Source organism: Crinia signifera, chromosome 1 (genome assembly GCF_055691185.1).
Source record: "Crinia signifera chromosome 1, ASM5569118v1, whole genome shotgun sequence".
In the NCBI taxonomy this organism is placed as follows: Eukaryota; Metazoa; Chordata; class Amphibia; order Anura; family Myobatrachidae; genus Crinia; species Crinia signifera.
Window position 1 is genome coordinate 29,054,909 of NC_139217.1, and position 23,740 is coordinate 29,078,648.

At 48.4% G+C, this 23,740-nt stretch overlaps 2 protein-coding genes across 2 annotated transcripts in view; both read left to right on the forward strand.

The window, feature by feature from the left end:
- The first annotated feature begins 823 nt into the window (after nt 1–823).
- UBOX5 (U-box domain containing 5) overlaps nt 824–23,740 on the forward strand; it is a 28,220-nt gene continuing 5,303 nt past the window's right edge. Inside the window, exons 1-4 of the mRNA XM_083183672.1 lie at nt 824–962; nt 18,461–18,537; nt 19,921–21,109; nt 22,063–22,230. Coding sequence (XP_083039798.1) covers nt 18,484–18,537; nt 19,921–21,109; nt 22,063–22,230 — 1,411 coding nt within the window. The 5' untranslated portion in view covers nt 824–962; nt 18,461–18,483. The remainder of the gene's footprint in view (nt 963–18,460; nt 18,538–19,920; nt 21,110–22,062; nt 22,231–23,740) is intronic.
- Nucleotides 860–12,887, forward strand: FASTKD5 (FAST kinase domains 5). Its single transcript, XM_083183538.1, has 2 exons — nt 860–962; nt 10,043–12,887. Exon 2 carries the CDS (start codon nt 10,080–10,082, stop codon nt 12,429–12,431), a length of 2,352 nt encoding a protein of 783 aa, XP_083039664.1. The 5' UTR covers nt 860–962; nt 10,043–10,079; the 3' UTR covers nt 12,432–12,887.

Genomic DNA, 23,740 nt, shown 5'->3' on the forward strand with positions numbered 1-23,740 from the left:
GAGGGAGATTGCTAGACGAATGAGGGAGAGAGGGAGATTGCTGCTATGTCAGGGAGTCTCCTGCAGAATGCAGGAGGGGAGGTAACTATGATGTAACAGTGTAATGTGGGCTAGGTGACATGAGGGAGATTGCTAGACTAATGAGGGAGAGAGGGAGATTGCTGCTATGTCAGGGAGTCTCCTGCAGAATGCAGGAGGGGAGGTAACTATGATGTAACAGTGTAATGTGGGCTAGGTGTCATGAGGGAGATTGCTAGACTAATGAGGGAGAGAGGGAGATTGCTGCTATGTCAGAGTCTCCTGCAGAATGCAGGAGGGGAGGTAACTATGATGTAACAGTGTAATATGGGCTTGTGACATGAGGGAGATTTCTAGACTAATGAAGGAGAGAGGGAGATTGCTGCTATGTCAGGGAGCCTCCTGCAGAATGCAGGAGGGTAGGCAACTATGAGGAAATAATGCACAAGCCTATCAACTCCCAACTGTCATTTTTGCCCAACTGAGAACATTTCAAGCTGTGCAGCGTGCAGCTGAGGAAGGACATAGGACATAGTATGACACATAGCACATACATACATACATACATACATACATACATAGCACATACATACATAGTATGACACATACATATACTTACATACATACATACATAGCACATACATACATAGTATGACAAATACACATAGCACAGGGATATTAATATGTAGTGAAGATATCGAGTAACAAGACACTTAAAGCCTGGGCTTGCCAGTTAGGGGGCGGGTCGCCAGGCGGCACAGCTAGAAAGAAAGCGATCGCATGACGTCACTGCCGTCCCCGCCTACTCACTGGCAGGAGAAGCGTGGCACTGTGGGGGCAATATGTCCCCGCCCCTCCCTTTCCGGGACACGCCCCCTTATCGGCAGCCTGACATTCCCTGCGTCATCAGCCGGTGCCGGGGTTTGTGTCTCTTCTAAGTGCAGGTACGGGGAGAGGAGAGAGTGTGTGACCCAGCACGCCCGTGTTCTATAGGTGCCAGGGCGGCTGCCAGACTGTATATTGTGGGTGCCAGGGCCCCTGCCAGCCTATATACTGTGTGCTGTGGGTGCCAGGGCCCCTTCCATCCTAAATACTGTGTGCTGTTGGTGCCAGAGCCCCTACCAGCCTATATACTGTATGCTGTGGGTACCAGGGCCCCTGCCAGCCTATATACTGTGTGCTGTGGGTACCAGGGCCCCTGCCAGCCTATATACGGTGTGTTTTGGGTGTAAGGTCACCTGCCAGCCTATATACTGTGTGCTGTGGGTGCTAGAGCCACTGCCAGCCTATATACTGTGTGCTGTAGGTGTCAGGGCCCCTGCCAGCCTACATACTGTTTACTGTGGGTAGCAGCGCCCCTGCCAGCCTATACACTTTGTGCTGTGGGTGGCAGAGCCCCTGCCAGCCTATATACTGTGTGCTGTGGGTGCCAGAGCACCTGACAGCCTATATACTGTGTGCTGTGGGTACCTGGGCCCCTGCCAGCCTATTTACTGTGTGCTGTGGGTGTCAGGGTTCCTGGCAGGCTATATGCTGTGGTTGTCAGGGTGCCAGAGCCCCTGCCAGCCTAAGTGCTGTGGGTGCCAGAGCCCCTACCTGCCAATATACTGTGTTCTGTGGGTGTCAGGGCCCCTGCCAGTGTGTGTATATATATATATATATATATATATATATATATATATATATATATATATACATACATACACTGTGGGCTCCATATCCCCTGCCAGCATATATACTGTATGCTGTGGGTGCCAGGGCCCCTGCCAGCCTATATACTGTGGGTGTCAGGGCCCCTGCCAGCCTATATACTGTGGGTGTCAGGGCCCCTGCCAGCCTATATACTGTGGGTGTCAGGGCCCCTGCCAGCCTATATACTGTGGGTGTCAGGGCCCCTGCTAGCCTGTATGCTGTGGGTGCCATGGCCCCTGCCAGCCTCTGTGCTGTGGGTGCCATGGCCCCTGCCAGCCTCTGTGCTGTGGGTACCACGGCCGCCCCCAGACCATATACTGTGTGCTGTGCAAGCCTGTGCTGCTGCTCAACTGTATACTTTGCTTTCCAAGGCCACTGCCTGAATACTGCTATGTGCCAGGCACCCTGCCCATCTCTATACTCTATATTGGTTTCAGGGACATGGCCTGCATAAATCAGCCTACAAATTGTATAGTCTATAAGTGCTGTGGACCCAGCCGGCTTCTAATAGCTTTTATGTAATGTGTCATGGACCACGCTGCCTGTATCCTAAATATTCTGTAGGTGTCGGGCTCCCTGTATCTCTGTATTCTATATATTCTACAAGTGTTGGGTCCCTTCCCACCCATATACTGTATATTCTGTAGGTGTCAGAGCCCTAGCTCACCTATATACTGTATATTGTATAGGTGTCAAAGTCCCTGTCAACCTATAGTCTATACTTATTTTCTGTAGTTGTCCTGCTGTCTCTATCTACCTGTACACTGTATATTATTTAGGTGTCACACTCCCTGACACCTGTCTGTACGCTGAATGTACTGTGAGTGTGTGTACATGTAACTACATATGCTACAATTGTGAGGCATAGTGCCATTGTGTTCCTTTACGTCACTATATCTGCCTGTGGGCTACTGTTCTCTGGCCACCTGTAGTTGTACCGATGGATCAGCTTATCATCCTGTGATACTTCTCATTCTGGGCCAGATGTACTAAGCTTGAAAGTGAAAAAATGGAGAGTGAAAACGCCCCAGCCTTTGAATCGCCACGTATTGCAGCGGTACCAACACCATTTCCTAATAGACCTCACACACTGCAGCGTGAACTCTGAAGTATTTCCGCAGCAGCATTGGCAAATAGGGTGTAGGTGAAATCTGCCTTTTCTCTGCAGGATTCTCTCTGTGGGGTAGGTGTATGAAGCAGTGATAAGGGAGGAGAAGTGATAAAGTGCCTGGTTCTTTATCACCTGCCAATCAGCTCCTGACTTCTAAGTTAAAGGCTGGGTTTAAAAGGGACAGTTAGGAGCTGATTGGCTGGTGATAAAGAACCAAGCACTTTATCACTTCTACCTTATCACTGCTTCATACATCTACCCCGGTTTAATTAGGAAAAAATAAATTGGGCCAGATGTATCAAGCTTCAAAAAGAGTCAGCTACAATGTCTGTAGGCAGGAGGAGCAGGTGCAGTGTGACAGAGGAGGAGCCTTATTTTCCTTACTATCCTCTTCATATTGCTGTAAGATAGCCCTCTTATCTGGTCACAGGGTGCTTTCTCTTATCCACCACGTCGTATCGAGGAGGTTTCATACGATTGACCAATATCGCCATATGTCATCTTGGAGCAGTTGGTGCCAAATCTTTGTCCTATATTCGCAAATTGAAAGGGTTATGTATCCAGTGAAATTACAACACATAGGGGCAGATTTATTAAGCTCGGTGAAGTGATAAAGTGTCTGGTTTTTATCACCGGCTCCTACCTGTCATTTTTCAAACCAAGCCTGTAACTTCACAGTTAGGAGCTGATTGGCCAGTGATAAAAACTTTATCACTTCACCGAGCTTAATAAATCTGCCTTATAGTTACCGCAATCATTTTTCACCACACATCAATCTACAGGCTCGTGATTTACTTTAATAATTTTGTTGGTTACATGCACCTTTATTGTGTACATATTTTCTCTAAAGCATGTAACATGCAAAAAAAAAAAAAAAGATGAAAAATGTCCCCTTTTTGAGTTACCACTATGTTTGTCTGTGTTATCTCCCGTATCTTAAATAATTGCGTTTAAAAGTTACGTCTTAACAAAACCACATCATTTACCGACACATATTGAGTGCTCCACAAAGCAATTTTGTCATTAATAGAGTCTCTGCAATTTATACCTCCGTGAGGGGAGTGAGGTGATGGTATAGAGAAGGTGGTGCCATGTGTGACTTCGTGCTCGTGGCTCGTTCACTTCTACCCCCTCCCCAGTGACTTGCTCTCTTCTTTTCCCCTCTGTTGCTCACTCTCTTCTCTTGCCCCCCATGTCTACATCTATTCACACACCCGTGTCTTCACCCCCCCTCCCGTGTCTTGCACTCTTCATCACCCCCCTGGCTCTCTACACCCCGTGACTCTCTCTCTTTTTACCCGCGTCTCTCTTTTCACCCCCAAGTCTCTCTCTCTTCACCCCTGTGTCTCTCTCTCTTCACCCCTGTGTCTCTCTCTTCAAACCCCCCCCATTGCTCGCTCTCTTCAAACCCCCCCCCCATGGCTCGCTCTCTTCAAACCCCCCGTGGCGCTCTCTCTCTTTAACCCCTACCATTGTGGCGCTCTCTATCTTCAACCCCCTGTGGCTCTCTCTCTTCAAACCCCCCCGTGGCTCTCTCTCTTCAAACCCCCCCCCGTGGCGCTCTCTCTTCAAACCCCCCCCCCGTGGCTCGCGCTCTCTTCAAACTCCCCCGTTGCTCTCTCTCTCTTCACTCCCCCATGGCTCGCTCTCTCTTCACTCCCCCCCATGGATCGCTCTCTCTTCACTCCCCCCGTGGCTCTCTATCTTTAACCCCCCCGTGGCTCTCTATCTTTAACCCCCCCGTGGCTCTCTCTCTTCAAACCCCCCCGTGGCTCTCTCTTCAACCCCCCGTGGCTCGCGCTCTCCTCAAACTCCCCCCCCGTGGCTCTCTCTTCACTCCCCCCCCATGGCTCGCTCTCTCTTCACTCCCCCCAATGGCGCTCTCGCACTCTCTTCACTCCCCCCCGTGGCTCTCTTGCACTCCCTCCACTCTCCCCGTGGCTGGCTCTCTCCACTCCCCCATGGCTCGCTCGCTCTCCACTCCCCCATGGCTCGCTCGCTCTCCACTCCCCCATGGCTCGCTCGCTCTCCACTCCCCCATGGCTCGCTCGCTCTCCACTCCCCCATGGCTCGCTCGCTCTCCACTCCCCCATGGCTCGCTCGCTCTCCACTCCCCCATGGCTCGCTCGCTCTCCACTCCCCCATGGCTCGCTCGCTCTCCACTCCCCCATGGCTCGCTCGCTCTCCACTCCCCCATGGCTCGCTCGCTCTCCACTCCCCCATGGCTCGCTCGCTCTCCACTCTCCCATGGCTCGCTCGCTCTCCACTCCCCCATGGCTCGCTCGCTCTCCACTCCCCCATGGCTCGCTCGCTCTCCACTCCCCCATGGCTCGCTCGCTCTCCACTCCCCCATGGCTCGCTCGCTCTCCACTCCCCCATGGCTCGCTCGCTCTCCACTCCCCCATGGCTCGCTCGCTCTCCACTCCCCCATGGCTCGCTCGCTCTCCACTCCCCCATGGCTCGCTCGCTCTCCACTCCCCCATGGCTCTCTCTCCACTCCCCCCGTGTCTCTCTCTCTCTCTCTCCACTCCCCCCGTGGCTCTCTCTCTCTCTCCACTCCTCCCTGTGGCTCTCTCTCTCTCTCCACTCCTCCCTGTGGCTCTCTCTCTCTCCACTCCCCCCGTGGCTCTCTCTCTCTCTCCTCTCCTCCCTGTGGCTCGCTTTCTCTCTCCTTTCTCTCTCCTTTCTCTCTCTCCACTCCTCCCCGTGGCTCGCTTTCTCTCTCTCCACTCCTCCCCGTGGCTCGCTTTCTCTCTCTCCACTCCTCCCCGTGGCTCTCTCTCCACTCCTCCCCGTGGCTCTCTCTCCACTCCTCCCCGTGGCTCTCTCTCCAATCCTCCCCGTGGCTCTCTCTCCACTCCTCCCCGTGGCTCTCTCTCCACTCCTCCCGTGGCTCTCTCTCCACTCCTCCCCGTGGCTCTCTCTCCACTCCTCCCCGTGGCTCGCTTTCTCTCTCTCCACTCCTCCCCGTGGCTCGCTTTCTCTCTCTCCACTCCTCCCCGTGGCTCGCTTTCTCTCTCTCCACTCCTCCCCGTGGCTCGCTTTCTCTCTCTCCACTCCTCCCCGTGGCTCGCTTTCTCTCTCTCCACTCCTCCCCGTGGCTCGCTTTCTCTCTCTCCACTCCTCCCCGTGGCTCTCTCTCTCTCTCTCCACTCCTCCCCGTGGCTCGCTTTCTCTCTCTCCACTCCTCCCCGTGGCTCGCTTTCTCTCTCTCTCCACTCCTCCCCGTGGCTCGCTTTCTCTCTCTCCACTCCTCCCTGTGGCTCGCTTTCTCTCTCTCTCCACTCCTCCCTGTGGCTCGCTTTCTCTCTCTCTCTCTCCACTCCTCCCTGTGGCTCGCTTTCTCTCTCTCTCCACTCCTCCCTGTGGCTCGCTTTCTCTCTCTCTCCACTCCTCCCTGTGGCTCGCTTTCTCTCTCTCTCCACTCCTCCCTGTGGCTCGCTTTCTCTCTCTCCACTCCTCCCTGTGGCTCGCTTTCTCTCTCTCCACTCCTCCCTGTGGCTCGCTTTCTCTCTCTCCACTCCTCCCTGTGGCTCGCTTTCTCTCTCTCCACTCCTCCCTGTGGCTCGCTTTCTCTCTCTCCACTCCTCCCTGTGGCTCTCTCTCTCTCTCTCTCTCCACTCCTCCCCGTGGCTCTCTCTCTCTCTCCACTCCTCCCCGTGGCTCTCTCTCTCCACTCCTCCCCGTGGCTCGCTTTCTCTCTCTCTCTCCACTCCTCCCCGTGGCTCGCTTTCTCTCTCTCTCTCTCCACTCCTCCCCGTGGCTCGCTTTCTCTCTCTCTCTCTCTCTCTCCACTCCTCCCCGTGGCTCGCTTTCTCTCTCTCTCTCTCCACTCCTCCCCGTGGCTCGCTTTCTCTCTCTCTCTCTCCACTCCTCCCCGTGGCTCGCTTTCTCTCTCTCTCTCTCTCTCCACTCCTCCCCGTGGCTCGCTTTCTCTCTCTCTCTCTCAACTCCTCCCCGTGGCTCGCTTTCTCTCTCTCTCTCTCTCCACTCCTCCCCGTGGCTCGCTTTCTCTCTCTCTCTCTCTCCACTCCTCCCCGTGGCTCGCTTTCTCTCTCTCTCTCTCCACTCCTCCCCGTGGCTCGCTTTCTCTCTCTCTCTCTCTCTCTCTCCACTCCTCCCCGTGGCTCTCTTTCTCTCTCTCTCTCTCCACTCCTCCCCGTGGCTCGCTTTCTCTCTCTCTCCACTCCTCCCCGTGGCTCGCTTTCTCTCTCTCTCCACTCCTCCCCGTGGCTCGCTTTCTCTCTCTCTCTCTCTCCACTCCTCCCCGTGGCTCGCTTTCTCTCTCTCTCTCTCCACTCCTCCCCGTGGCTCGCTTTCTCTCTCTCTCTCTCCACTCCTCCCCGTGGCTCGCTTTCTCTCTCTCTCTCTCCACTCCTCCCCGTGGCTCGCTTTCTCTCTCTCTCTCTCCACTCCTCCCCGTGGCTCGCTTTCTCTCTCTCTCTCCACTCCTCCCCGTGGCTCGCTTTCTCTCTCTCTCCACCCCTCCCCGTGGCTCGCTTTCTCTCTCTCTCCACCCCTCCCCGTGGCTCGCTTTCTCTCTCTCTCCACCCCTCCCCGTGGCTCGCTTTCTCTCCTCTCCACCCCACCCCGTGGCTCGCTTTCTCTCCTCTCCACCCCTCCCCGTGGCTCGCTTTCTCTCCTCTCCACCCCTCCCCGTGGCTCGCTTTCTCTCCTCTCCACCCCTCCCCGTGGCTCGCTTTCTCTCCACTCCCCCCTCCCCCTGGGGCGCGCTCTCTCTCCACACCCCCTCCCCCTGGGGCGCGCTCTCTCTCCACACCCCCTCCCCCTGGGGCGCGCTCTCTCTCCACACACCCCCCCCCCCTGGGGCGCGCTCTCTCTCCACTCCCCCCCCCCCCCCCCCCCCCTGGGGCGCGCTCTCTTTTTTCACCTCCCCCCATGGCTCTCTCTACCTCTCTCTCTCTTCATCCCCATTGCGCTCTCTCTCTCTTATAGCTCCAACTGTGAATGTCACTGTTTAGTCTCATGCCTGGATTGTGTTTTTAGTCTTTATGAAAGGGGGGCTGTTGAAATTATATTGTATTTGTTTAGGGAGCTGAGGTAGGTGCATGCTGTGCACATTAGGTCCAATGTTCATATTCGCTCACCAATGCAATTTGTTATCAGCTCTTCATTTTGTTATATAGATTACCTTTTTATATGGTTTTATTTGCTGTTTATGTTTACATTCTATTGTACCTTTTAGGCCACGCTCACTATTGATTCTATAGAAGATTTTCTCCCTGAGGTCTGTACATCTCTCTGTCCCTTTTTCCTTTCCTCTCTGATATACATGTTTGGTTGTGGATAAAGCTGTGGGGTTACTACTGGATGTTTATCAGGAATTTCAGGTGGTATGGTAAGCATGAGAAATAACAGGATTGCGTGGAGACTGAGGGGAATTCATTTGGGCACAAGTTTTAGCAAGGAAAAAAAAATCTTGCTTACCTTTGGCCAATTTTGGATAACTGCGAGTATGTGTGCTGCAGATGCCTGCGGTCTCTATTTTAAAAAGAAAATTGGTTGCATGGTTTTCGGAGCTGAAAACACCAAGATGCAAGAAAAAAAATATCCATATTTCCAGGGGTCTCCAAAGGCCTCTGCGGCTCCCTGTGTGTGTGTGTGTGTGTGTGTTTTGGGGGTGGGGGAGGGGGAATCTATAGAAATCGCTGTATGCCATTTTCTGTCCCTTATTCGAATACCAAAACCCTGCAGCTGCGGGAGGACCCCCCTGCCCCTGGAGATGTGTTTGTTTTGCCTGAACTTTCTGGAAGTTTCGACACTGGTGGTAAGGGTCAGAGTTCAGACCAACTAAATGCCAAGGTGATTACATCATTTTTATCATCAGTCCGTTTTATCATCCATTGATATGCGGGGCTAAATTATGACTTCGGAATAATTCTGCATTTTTTTACAAATTTAATAAAGAACATGTTCAGAGACCAATGGGATTTATGAGGGGAGGATTGGGCTATATCCATGTAAAGTCTTAGAACAGCGCACCTCAAGTATAACATTCAAATAAATGCGCCAGTTTTTCCCCCTGTAAATGTACGATTTTATGTGGATATCCACAAAGAGGGTACGGTGCAGTTTGGATGATGAATTCTAAAAACTGATGGTTCCTTTGAAACCGTTTACAGAATTATAAGAGACTCTTCATTTTAGGGGTCGCTGCTTAGCAAGCCTTCTAACACTGCCCACTAGGCGTACGATTGGCCGCCCCACTGCCGCCTTGCGAATATCTCCGCCACACTGCCAGTGGATGTTTTGCATAGCGTGCGGGGCTGAAATTATTCGATGGTCGCCGACCATCGAATGATTTCCACCGTGCTCGCAAATCTGTCAGTCTGGGCTGACTTAGACTTGCTGCCTCCTGCTCCGAAAACGGGATTGCCGGCTGATCTCCTGTGATGTTAACCACCTGCCTCCGGAAGGCAGGTGATTGCATGGGGACACCCAGCATTTTGGTTGGTGCGCCCAGGAAACACGCATGTATGCCCCCTGCCCGCCTCCATATTAATTATAGTTTTCATTCTAACACACCTTTCAAAAACTGACCAGTTCCACTACACTGCCTGTGGTGTTGCTCTCTGCTGTGGTCCTTATAGCACAGTGTGGTCTGTATTGAGATACAGGCCGCAATCTGATAGACAACAAAGCAGACAGCTGTGTATAATATATATTAGTCTTGAAATAAAAAGTTCTGCACATTGCTAGACTCTCCTGATACGGGTGCCTGTGATGAATCCTGTGCCAGTGACTGACGCCAGGGACCTGAGAGAACACTTGCAGGGGCATGTATGAAAACCGACGTGGCATTACCTACAGACACAGTCAGGGGATAGATTTGATTGTCTATGTTACATTAGAAGATTGTTTCTTCCCTGCAATATTCAGCAGTCACACAGTACCTGTACCTCGTAAAATTCAGTGACTGTAGAAATGGCTTAACATAAGCAACCAAGAATATGACCTAGTTTGCAGTTGTATCGTGGGACTTTCGGAGAATTTATTAAGAAGCCACACTGTGAAGAAAGCATATTCATCGAGCTGTGTAGCGATGAGTACAGTGTTGCCCTCTTCCTATGGCAGCTCACATGGCTGGTCCCTTTTTATGTGTGTCCCTTTAAATCCGATTATATTTCTGTACAGTTAAGACCTTATTGGTTATATCGATGGAAGACACTCATCTTCATTCTTCGTCTGCCCTTTTTTCAGTACTCGGACACTCGTCTGACTTGGCACTGCGAGACCCATGGCTACCGCAAGATCTATGACCAGTGCGATATATCGAAGACTACAAGTAGGTGTTTGTCGGGCAGCCACTTTTGCGTCCTTTGCTAGGTGGACAAGTACTAAGGCCCCAGATGGACGACCTACTGCTATACAAAGGGCAAAGACTTCTGCTCGTTTCAAAAAAGCCAACCGCTATGTGGTAGACCTTAAAGATAGTCCGGATCTCTACAACCCCAACGCTTACTCTACAGAAACTGACAACCCAAAAGCAACAGTAGACGGTGACACTAAAATACAATACTCCACCGCTAGATCCCAGATCTGGCCTAAAAGTAAAAAGCAAATATTAGTGGGTACTAGGAAAACACCAGAAACAAAACTGCTAGACTCATTTGCAGAAAACCGGATAAGAAAACAGGAATCATTTGACACTTTGGCAGATCCAAGGTTTTTCCAACAGTGTCGACCGGAATACAAATCGTTATGTTACAGTGCCGATCATCCAACGGACACTTCCACTCAGGAGCTTTCGAGCATTCTGGAGGAGGTGGCTCTTGGCGATAATCTAGCCACCAGCAAAATAGCGGATTTTTGGGAGAAGCTAAGTTATTTACCTAAAAGGCAAATTGGGGCGCTAAAAGTCAATAAAAAATTTGACGTTCTCTGCCGCTGCAGCACTGAAAAACTTCACCTCTGCACCAACGCAGAGCTCATACGCATGCTTGATGCCTTTGTCCGGCTCAAGATCCCCCCAAAACAGACTATGCTGAAAGATTATGAGCTAGAGTTTAGTCGTCGGGTGTGGAAACTATCTACCAGCGAGCTGTTGCGCGTGGCAGACACGTGGAGGTGTCTCAGTTGTAGTGTCCCTACGTTCTTGGACAACCTGTACAGCTACATGCAGTTACATTGTATGGACCTAGATTTAGCTCAGGTAACACAACTCATATATATTATTGGAGAAGGGAGGCAAGTCCCTAAAGAGTTGTTGGAGAAACTGGACTCCATGGTCTTACGTTACCTTAATTCCATTAATGTTGAAGAAATTGGTGCTATTTGCCTAGGATATTTCAAGACTGGTAATGGGTTGTCCGAGTACCTCATGAGAAAATTTGGGGATAAAATTATAGAAAATATGGAAGACATCAGCAGTTACTCCTTGGTCAATGTCCTCAAAATGTTCAGATTTACCCGTGTAGACCATATAGACTTTTTCCGACAAGTTGGGAGGGTTGTTCCTAAACGCATACCCGAAATGGGCATTCAGGGTATCATGCATATCACCCTGTCCTTTGCTTCAATGCATATCATGAATGAGGACCTCATGGATGCCGTTGCCTTAGCTATCCCAAGCCGTGTGTCCTACTGCCGCAGTAAAGACCTTGCCAAGTTCCTCTGGGCTTTTGGCATTCTGACCTATGAACCATCTAACGCTGATACGTTTTACCCCGTTTTGGTCAACGAAATCCGCAAGAATCTGATGGAATTTGAGGTATTTCCGGAGCACTTTCTCACTTGCTTGATGGCCCTAGCCTTCTGTGAACGGTTCCCATTGGATCTCATTGAACTGGCCTTAAGCGAGAAGTTTATTGCACGTTCTACTAAAATAAGTGTGTTCGAACTTAAGAAGGATCTTTTTACTATAGCTGGCAGTGTACAAATTGAGTGTCCCCAATACAAAGGTGTAACCCTTCTACCAGAGCTCCAAAAAGAAGTAACCGAAATGCTGCTGAATTTGTCCAACCAGGACATATACTTGAAGGCTGAGTTCCTCAAAGCTGCCTCCTTGTTGGAAATTATGTTGGGCGGGCCAGAATTTGTAAAGAACCACATGATTTTGCCTCATACCAGATCCAAAGATCTGGAGGTCCACTTGGATATCCACAACAAGCCTATCGCTATAAATGCCGGTGTCCTTTCAAGTGGTCAACCTCAACCAAAGCCCTGCCGCCACAATGTCACCGATGGCCTCGTCAATCAGTTGCTGGATATAAACTCAAAACAAAACTCTGAAAGCAGTGATGATCCTTCAGCAGATGTCCCCATTCATGAACTACAGAAACGCAATGGTGTTCTAATTACGGACAATTTATTGCAGAAGGTGAGCCCGGGGGAAAATGTAGATCAACCGTATTTGTGCCGTAAGGACACTCTTAAGCTGGCAATTCAAGTAACAAACCGCAATCATTACTGCTATGGAATGAAACGCCTGTTGGGTCTTCACAGCATGAAAAGGCGGCAGTTGCGGAAACTGGGATATGTAGTGGTGGAACTGCCATACTGGGAGTGGTATCCTCTTACCAAGCGTACACAGTCTGAGCAGCTTGCCTATCTACACTACAAAATCTTTGGCTCCGTACAATATGAATAATGTCAGCTGTGCGACGTCTACGAGAATTTAACAGTATTCTTCCTCTAAAAAATACAAGCTTAAATCAAGAACATGTGTTCTTGTCCATTCTACAACCCTGCACCGTGTGTAATCCTTGCAGTTCCACCTTCCTGTCTGGGTTGTCGATCTCCGCTGTGGTACTTTTTGCACAGTCTGGGCTTTATCTCAGTGCTAAGACACAAACCAGACTGTGGTAGAAACACCACATCAGAGAGGGAAACCCCAGCCAGGCAAGAGGAACCACAAGGATATTACAAGGTGACGGGGTTCCAGAATGAATGCTAGTGGTTATTGAGTTACATATTTATGGATGGTATAATGATGTGCGTCTTTTCCATAACAAAACAGGAGCTATTAAGAATAGCACCTTTCTATGAGATGCACCAAAATATTTATTTTCTAAAAAAGCTACCTAATTTACTGCATTCTAATCCAATTTAGTACATTTCATTTTTTTTATTGTATACTTTGTATTTTTTGTATATAAATAAAATGTATGTGATTATTGCTATTTTTATTTGTTTCATTCTTTACCAAATAGTAAAATAATGTTCACATAAAAAAATAACAACAAGATCCAGAACAGAAATTCGTTTTTTTTTTTTTTTTACGTTTTATGGTGTCAATTTATAGATTTCACCACTTGGAACCTCAATTAGTGTACCTGGACCCCTAGCATGACTTGTTTCGCTCACCATTCTTCTGGCCAGGTGCCCCGCTCCGCTACTGCTGCGCTTGGCATACTGCTATTTCTAGTGGTAGTCCACGTGAATTGTAAAGCAATAGTACAAAAACAATGGATTTTAGGAAAGCCAATGTTGGCCGTATAATGTAGTCCTAGACACTGTTGACTGATCATCTGGATCCCGGCAATGTTGTGTCCAAGAGTACACCAGCGTACAAAGTCTTTGACCAAGGAAAATATTTGGAATTAAAAGAATGTAGAGCAATAAGGAAACATTCTAAAAATATATAATTAATACTAGAGCATACATTTCAGATTAAGTTCTGCTTTCATTAATGTGACCTCCTTTGGCGCCTATCCCTGCTTCTCATAATTTATAACAAATTTTGGTACTTGTGTATTATCATGGGGCCCATCGCATCGTATACCACTAAATAGGGTATGCGATTTCTGCGTGAAAATGCCCAAATGTACCATTAAATATCGCATCGCATGCCAGCAAATGGCAGTTAATTGTACATGCACCCTGATATAATGTAAAATGCCCCCCCATTGTCAACGCGACCCCCACTATCAATGCCAACCCGAAGCGTGGCGAGCGCAGCGGTACGCGTCCTACGACCTTTTTATACCCCCACTATCCACGTCGGCGTGGAGTTGATTTTAGATAGTGTGGCGAACGCAGCGAGCCACCGAGCCCGAAGCGTGGCGAATGGACGCGGAATACATGTAAAGTAATCCCTGTACCCTCGCGGGGCTCGCTTCGCTTGCCACGCTTCGGGCTCACTGCGCTCGCCTCACTATCTAAAATCAACTCCACGCCGACGTGGATAGTGGTGGTATGAAAAGGTCAGAGGATGCATACTGCCACCCCGCGCGGGCTCACTGCGCTCGCCACGCTTCGGGTTGGCATTGGTACTGGGGGTGGCATTGACAATGGGGGGCATTTCACATTGTAAGGACCTATCAGAGTGCTTGTACAATAAAAAATCGTATACCATTGCATCGCATACATCGTGAGCGCCGTGCTAATACACAAGTACCCAACTTTTTTTAAAGTTTAAGTTCTGCCTTCCAGGCTTGTTCAGACGTTTCCATAAGTTTTAGTATCTGTTGGAGACATTTCACAATTTTTTAGGCTTGATATCAGGTGACTGAGGCCATACCATCATTTGTAGAACTTTCTACACAGGATTGATGTGCTTAAGGTCGTTATCCTGTTGCGTGATGATCCCCTATCCAGTACTTAAAGTTCCACTCGGTACAGCGTGATGTACAAACCTACTGCGGTATTGTTTATTTGCATAGATGATGATGATATTTAAATGAAATCTCCAACCTTTTCTCCACCAAAACAAGCCCAAATCATGACCTAACTACAACCACGTTTAACGGTCTGACAAAACCATTATCTGACACACGTTCTCCAACCATTTCTTGATAATACTGACATCTGCTGGCTCAGAAAAGTTCAAATATGAACTCATTAGTCCATAATACGTCTTTGAACTGATCCAGTGACCAATACTGGTGGTCTATGGGCCACCAAAGGCATTTTACTTTTATTTACAATCTTCAACAATGCTTTTCTGCAAGCAATATGACCATTTAGACCTCCATTACAGAGTTATTTATACAACTAGCTGGTGCACAGCTGTAGTCATTACTAACTGTCACATTTCCCAGACTCCCTAGCTGGTGCACAGCTGTAGTCATTACTAACTGTCATATTTCAAACATGCTGCATTCATTCCTACTATAGATCCACAGGTTGCCTAAAAATATATGAGCTGTTGGTAGATCTTGAGGACAGGTTTGGCCACCCCTGGTTTTTTAACTGTTACTGGAGTTTGTCTAATTTTGAGTTCTTTGATTGCAGTTGATGGGAATCTTTGGTTTCTCTTACTTATTACGATAATGTGTTTAGCTTACCTCTTTGATGTTCACGTGGGCTGCCCAGATATTTTGTTTGTCTTTTATACACATTTCTTTAAATCGAGCCAATGTATACGTTCTATTGGGATATGGTCATTGGGTCACCAGCAAGTGGTCGGGTGTGGATCGTTTTATCGACCACACTTAGGTCGACACCGTTGGGTCGACAGGGTTGTAGGTCGACATGGGTCAAGGTCGACAGCTGTTTAGGTCGACATGGGACAATGTCGACATGGATTTAGGTCAACATATGCATTGGGTCGACGTGGGTTATGTCGACATGGGTTTTTCCACTTTTTTACCCAAATGTCGACACAGTCGACATGAACACAGTTGGAAGTCAACCGCAGCCCCTCGCTTCGCTCGCAATGCTTCGGGCACACTATTTTATTCTCCCACCACACCCTAGTGGATGGTAGGGCATGAAATACCGCATAAATAGTCGGCACATGTCGGCTCAAAAAACAGTGAAAAAACCCATGTCGACCTAACAACCTGTCGACCTAACGCATATGTCGACCTTGTCCCATGTCGACCTGGTCACCTGTCGACCTAGAACCCTGTCAATTCTTTCCCCTTGTTGACCCAATGATGTCTACCTAAGTGCTCTTGACAATACGACCGTATCCCAGTAGGTCGACAGCATTAGGTCGACGTGTCTAGGTTGACATGCAGGAAGGTTGACATGCTTTTAGGTCAACAGGGTCATTATTTCGACTGGGTCATTAGGTCGACATGGGGCTTTTCACTGTTTTTTTGTGCCGACAGGCTATATTTCATGCCCTACCACCCACTAGGGCTTGGTGGGAGAATAAAATAGCGGTGCACTTTAACCTGTGTCCATGTCGACTGTGTCAACATTTGGGTAAAAAAAAACAGTGACAAACCCCATGTCGACCTAATGACCCTGTCGACCTTATAACCCTTGTCTATCTTCCTGCATGTCGACCTAGACACGTGGTGTCGACATAATAACTGTCAAACAACTTGCTGGTGACCAACTGATCCACACCCGTTCTATTGGGTGTAGACTTCTTCAAAACGTGGTAGAATGTAAAAAGTTGTGCTTATTAGGGATTTTTAACATAATAAAGAAGGAAATAAAAGTAAGGTAAGATATATTTAATAATACAGAGCCAAGCATTAGATTGAGTCATTTGTGACACATAACGCAGGATGCAATGGGTTAGTTGACATGCTTGTTGTCTCCCTCCATTACACATAAGAATATTCTAGTGCACAGCACTCCCCCAGTTTCTTCATGCTTGCTGACACCTAGTGGCTGCATGTGGAGTTTTTGGGAACTTTTTTTTTTTTTTTTTTTTGCAGTAACGGCAATAGCACAGCAGATGGCGCTGTAGTCCTTCATAATGAATAATAACCATTCACCTGCTAAATCTTTACTTTGCTAATTTCCCTGCTTAGAGTTTTAGAATTATTCCTTTATTCAGGATTTGTAATATTACAATTATAGAAGTATTTTTCAATGAAATAGTTGAACATAAACAAACTCTGTGCATATATACTCTAATGAGCCATTACATTAAAACTATTCGCCCAATATTGTTTAAGTCATTTTGCCGAAAAAGCAGTTTGGGCTCCACAAGACCTCTGAAGGTGTTCGGTGGTATCTGGCACAAACCCGTTAGCACCAGATTCTCGAAGTCCTGTAAGTTACAAGGTGTGGCTTCTGTGGCTCGGGCTTGTTCTTGCTCCTCCGGTCAGTTTAGGATCTGGGGAATTTGGAGGCCACGTCCACTCCATAAACTGTCACTTTACTTAAACCAATTCCTGAACATTGATTGAAATGTGTCAGGTTGGCTGATTTGAAACCAAATTTTTAGTTTTTTTTTTTTTTTTTTAAATAAAACTCTTTTTTTATATGCTGTGAATACAGGCACAACACAATGACTTCTTTAAAACTGCCTATTGTAAGGGAATCCCTGGTGATGTTTCACATTCCTTTTTTTTTTTCCTGTTTTCATCTAAGTAAGCTGAACCAATACAGTAAATCACACGCACATCAAAGGGGATGTGGTCATTTGGTCGAATGCATTATGGTCGAATGTCATTACATCGAATCCATTAGGTCGAATTAAAAAGGTCGACATGATTCTAGGTCGACATGGGAAAAGGTCGAAATGATTCTAGGTCGAAAGGTCATTAGTTCGACAGGTCATTAGGTCGACAAGGTCATTAGTTCGACATTGTCTAGGTCGACATTCACAAAGTCGACATGGGGTTTTCCACTGTTTTTTGAGCCGACATGTGCTGACAGGCGGTATTTCATGCCCTACCATCCACTAGGGCGTGGTGGGAGAATAAAATAGTGTGCCGAGCGTAGCGAGGCACCGTGCCCGACGCATCGCGAGCGCAGCGAGCGATGCGAGGGGATGCAGTGCACTTTAAACTGTGTCCATGTCGACTGTGTTGACATTCAGGTAAAAAAACAGTGAAAAACCCCATGTCGACTTTGTGAATGTCGACCTAGACAATGTCGAACTAATGACCTTGTCGACCTAATGACCTGTCGAACTAATGACCTTTCGACCTAGAATCATTTCGACCTTTTCCCATGTCGACCTAGAATCATGTCGACCTTTTAGCAATTCGACCTAATGGATTCGATGTAATGACATTCGACCATAATGCATTCGACCAAACGATCCCAACCCCATCAAAGATATAGGGAGGAGATTCGGAGAAGAGAGATGCTCAATCTGCCTGGCATCAAGCTTCTCCCCCCAACATTCCCATAGGACAGAAAAAAAACACAGTTAATACTCACAATCTTTAACAGCAAACCACACCATCACATTAAACAACAGGCAATACACAAACAACTCATGGTTTAATCTTCATGTTTACTTCAATTCAAAACCTTGTGTGTGTTTGTGCATTCCTCTGAAAAGTTATTTCGCTTGTTTTAATTATTTTTAGTCTAAAATTGGTTTTATTGAAAGACTTCAAGTAAATCATATGGAATATTAATAATTTTGGATTGTTAATGTTAAATCCAGAGAACAGTCACTTATATACATGTGAGAGTCTCAGGGATATTGTGTTGCTCCATTAGACCTGCATTTTACACTGGTTGATTTGTTCTGTCCAGTCACCCGTGAGATTTGCTGTCTGCATGGAGGGCTTTAGCTCTGCAGGTATAACGGTCGGTCAACCCCGCCAAAGGCTGGAGACCGACTGGTCAATGCTTTCTGGTTATTGGCTGAGCACAATCCTATGTCATCTTGCTGGGATTGCTGGATCTTTCAGACGTGTGCATGGGTATAGGTGGCATATCTGACAGACGCAGTAGATCCGCTGGTGGACTGATCCTGGTTAAGAGAGGAGTGTGATCCTGTGCTGTAATCTGTTTCTTATCTCCCCCCAGATCTACCAGTGTAACCGGCGAGGATGGTGGTAAATCTCTGCCTTCCGCAGTTCAGGCCTCGGATAGTCTGTAACAAGGTAAATTCTTTGTATTCTATTATGTTACATTATGTTATTTCCTGTTCTGTACTTGATGCAGGGGTAACAGACGTCCCCACATACAGCTTATCGTTAAATCCTGCCAAATAGCCCCATGTATGGTGCCGCTGGCGACTTTCCCGTACCAAAACACTTTACGGACTACATTTAGATTAGGTTGGAAAAACCATTGGGTGTGAAAAACAAACTTTCTTTAAAAAAATTCACGATGTTTCACCTATTTATTTTAAGGCGATCCAATGTAGCCAGAACGCCAGAAACCCACCCAATTTTTGGCCATAAAACACACGGTTTCAGTGTAACCTGTGTGTTTTTCGCTCCAAAAGTCCCAGCCAAAAACAGGGCTATTTTTCAGGATTTTGCTTTGCCTGCCAAAGGCGTGGCAACAATAATCCTGCCAGAACTTCTGTTGCCAGGACTACACCAAGGGGGTTATTTGGGTTAATTCCCAAGGCTGCAAATTCACAGCCATTCGCAAGGGCCATTCACTCGCAAGGCCTGCGAAAAGATGTTACTCAGTAGCATCCATTCGCAGCCTTGTGGGATCCGCCCACATCATTCGATTCGAAGCTCAGGGGGGGGGGGGGGGGTAGTGGGCGGGCAGCCAACATCCGGTGATGTCCCCCACCCCAGTGTCATGGGCTCATTAGCATAAGAACGCCCATGAATTGCTGGACATTCCCATATGCTAATGGTGCCCCTCTCCACCTCCCCCCGCCTGCATGCGTGCTGCCGGTGAACGGTCTGTTTGCCATGGGTGCATGCACCCTGTGTATGCACGTGCGCAGTACAAAAACATCGGTCCCCATGCGAACGCAGTCCAGACAGAATAACCCCCCAAAGTTTCAGCAGTTTGTAAAAACAATGTCTCCAGGTGAATACTGGCTGCTTTATTCTTACACTGCAAATTAGATTTCAGTTTGAAGGCTCCCCACCCCATTCTGGCGCTCTCTGCACATGTTACATCTGCCCCACCTGCATTGCAGCATGGGTTTTGTCCATTTACAGCGAGATTTTGCTTTTGCAATCCTTACAGAATCAGGCCTTAAAGCTGCACAGAAGCTCTTACATAACACGTACATAATTACATACAGTGCATGACGTGCATAGGGAGAGAATGCATGACATGGCAAACACTTCCAGACACCCTAAATGTGAGCGATCCTCCCATCCACTCTCCCAATCGATCCTGGGCTGTAAATCCGTTGCAATGACTATGATAAATGTCCTCCCAGCAGTGATACACCCGTCCTTGCGTTCATCTGAGCCCCGAGTGCCTGCGGACAGGACAGCACCGCGCCGCCTCCGTTTCCTTTCTAAGTGTTTCCTTCCACATTCTGACCTGTGTTTTTGCTGTTTCAGATCAGTGCCGACGGCTACGAAGTGGACAATCTGGTCTCCGAAGACCTCGCTAAAAGGAACCGTGGGTTTCGCTGTGAATATTTTATTAAACCTCCTGTACACATCACCGTATCTTTTCCATTCAACATCGATCTATGTAGGATTAATATAGACACCTCGTCCGGGGGCCACCATAACTTTTCCGGAATGGACGTTTATACAGCTACCTCTGCCAACAGAATGTCTTGGAACACCCAGGAGTGGAACCAGCCGGCGGCGGTTGGTCAGGGACTGGACAAAGAAGTCTTTACCTTGGTGGGAAAAGTTGTGCTTAAGAATCAAAGCAAGGCCACTTTTAATAACCGAGGCTTCAAGCCACGGCACCCGTTCCACCAAACCGATAACGTGATGTCGTACCACGGCTCGGCGTGCCAGGACCTGTGGAACAAAGGGCAGAACTCTCTCAGTAACGTTAGCCACTTAAAGATCTGTATAACGCACGTAGCCGGGGGTGCCCTGTGCTGTATAAAGAAAGTGGAGGTATGGGGTCAGCCTGCTAAGACCTATCCCAAGGAGATGGTGGAGAGCGTCTACCAGATCGCCTGCATGAGTCTCCCCCCTGGTTTCGTACAGCCGCGTCCGGTGTCACCGATGGAAAGTAACCACGTGTCTTACAGTAACACAGAAAACTCGCAGTACAGCCTTAGCGACCTTGCCAATATTCTCCAAGACGTCCCGGAGGAGTTTCTGGACCCCATTACCCTTGAGATCATGACCTTGCCCATAATCCTTCCATCGGGAAAGGTCATCGACCAAAGCACACTCGATAAATGCAACCAAAGTGAAGCATCGTGGGGCAGGTTGCCAAGCGACCCGTTCACCGGTGTTCCTTACACGCCGCAGTCCCAGCCGCTCCCCCATCCCTCGCTGAAATTAAGGATAGACTACTTCCTCCTCCAGCACCAAATCCCCGGTTCTACTCTTCTGGGCAGGGCCCGGGCCGGGGGTATGGTCACCCCTTCGGCCGTAGCCTTGCACTCTATGAAAAGGAAGGTGGAGTGGATGGAGGATTCTGCAAATGACGGGGATAATGTAGAGACCTATTTATCTGCCGTTAGTGGACTCTGTTCTTCTACCTCAGATTTTAGTACCAAGAAGATGAAGACCGAATGCGATAGTCAAACGTCACAGATGGACTGCTCCAATTCAGGTATCGTGTGTATAATTGTGGCCACTTATCTCTGCCTCTGCCTTCTCTTCATACTCAGAAAGTATGGGAGTGGGGGGGCAGGAATCGCACGCCTTGTGGTCCCTTCTAGTGCTGGACTCGCACATTTTTTTGCTGGCAGGCCTATGGTTGGTTTTGCCTTTTAATGATTTCACCTTTAATTAAACCCCCGATTTTGGCCGCCAAACTTGCTTGCTATTGCATTTGGCCGAGGGTATGTTAAATTAGGTTATAACATGCTGTCCAATGATCCTATTGCTCCCTTTTATAGCTCCGCTGTCTGATATATCCTCATTACTGACTCCCTCGCCCCTTTGGTTGCATGCGACAGTTAGTAGCACGTTATGTAATCTTCTATAGGAGTAAGGGCCCTGCGTAGTGGCGGCTTCAAAGCTGTGGCTGCAGCACAGATCAAAATTCATATGCCACCAACTGCCGTTCCAAACGGACTCCAGGTCAGTGGGTGTGGCTCCCCTATTTGAATTTTGAGCTGTGCGGCAGCTCCCCCACCCCTGGAGCCGCCACTGTTCCTGCACAATAACACAGTGTGACAATGCAGTGTGAGATACTGGAGGAGGGTCAGGGTGCGTGGTCCATACATCAACTTTGCAACCTTTTCTAATGTGTTGCAAAGCATAGCGGTTGTACCTAGACTACATATATACTGTATCTACCTGAGCAGTACATTGTTCCGAACGGCGGTACATACAACCACTCAGGAGATAAAGGTGGTTGTGGGATCGGAGAAGAATAAACCACAGCGCTTAGTAAAAGTTGCAGGACGGAAACTGCCAATCTGTAGATTGATGATTTCCGTAGGTGGGAAAACTCTGCATATTAATGTGACCTCAATGAAACTCCTGATTTGCTCCATTGCAGAGTGAATTCGGGTTTAGAAACCGCCATTGTCTAATGTGTTGTCTCCTTGTGCACAGAGTCCATGTCCCATGAACAGAGATTGACACAAAGCCTGGACCAGGCTCTGACCACAGCGCTGGGCTCCATGCCTTCCTACACGGCCAGGTTTATGAAGAGTCAACCACAAGGTTTGCACCAGGAGAGCTCAGGTGGCCCCCGCTGCACGACCAGCTCCGCCCTGACTGGTATGGTCCTCCTAGTCCATAGGCCTGTTCTGCATGACCACTATTTCTCACGCATTGTTTCTGTAGGCACGCACGCCCTCTGCTGGCAGGCTATGGGCAGTGTTTGTATCTGCGGTTATTGTCGGCAGACGTTAGAGCGATCACGTTTTTGTGAACCGTGGCACAGAGAGAGGTGATGTCACAGGACGTTTCTCAGGAGCTCCCGGAGCGTGCTCCTACCACGATCTGGGCTGTTCCCATTAAAGCTTCTGAATTGAATATTCATGAGCAGTAATGGGAGGAGTTACAGTACAGATATGAAGACTATCTAACTTAATGCTGGGATTTAAAAAAAAGAAAGTGTCTAGTCAAAATATACATGTCCAGTTACATGTCTGCTTAATGGGCAGTTATGTGTATACAGAGGTGTCCTCATATATATACATACAGATATATATACACACACACACACAAAATATATCCGCATCCCGATCCAGTATAAGGACGCTGGTATCCCGACTACTGCCGGGAGACCAGCTCTGGAATCCTGCCATTATTTAGGATGCTGGCACAAGTAATCCTGTCTGCCGAGATGTCGAAATGCAGCCAGTCCTTGCGTGTGGCCGAGATTTGGGTACTAGTGGGAGGGGTTAGGGTTAGACTGCGGGGAGTGGATGGTTAGGGTTAGGTTATGGGGAGGAAGGGTTAGGATTGGGCACCTAGAAGGGAAGGGGGGTTCAGAGTTAGGCGGGGTACCAGAGGGTTAGGTTGAGCTGCAGGGTGGGGAGGCTCATGGTTAGACTGCTAGGAGACGTGTGTGAGAAGGGGGGCAGGGTAAGCCTACAGAGCTGGCCGCTGCCATGGTCCCTACCTGGTGCGCAAGGTCCCATGCAACCTGGCTTGCACCAAGCGTGTGACGTAATGTGGTGCAAAAAAATCTTTTGCACTGATTTAGATATTTGACACCGGTCTGGCGTCCTGATTCTTTATACAAAGCTCTGATTTGTTCTTCATATACAGATTCAGACTTGGTTGCACACAGATCTACAAGCGTTGCACAATACTTTTACGCCGTGCGGTCTCGTGAAGCCGTTTTGTTGCTCTGCATTTAAGAAGCACAACAGTAAAGCCGCGCGTCACGTTTTGCGAACCCAGGACGTTCTGAGGCTGAGCGTAATCACAGTAATCTCCTCCTACTAATTACAGGAACTATTTCCGCAAAGGTAGATCTATTTTAGATTTTGGGCATGATTCAGACCAGCAGGTAAAACGCAGCCTCGCCAAACATCCGCCAACCCCTCCCTGAATCCGCTCGCTAGCATGCGAGCAGATACGTTCTCGTACACAACCGCTCGCATGCAGCCGCGCGGGAGAGAAACCGTTTCTATGGTCACTCACCATCAGATGATTTTGCTCCCCTTCGTTAATACGTCAGTCTGAACGTATTCACGCATGCTAACCTACTATGGGGGGGGGGGGGACTATTTTGGCCCTCAATGAGCACGTCTGAATCACCCCCTTTATTAGATTT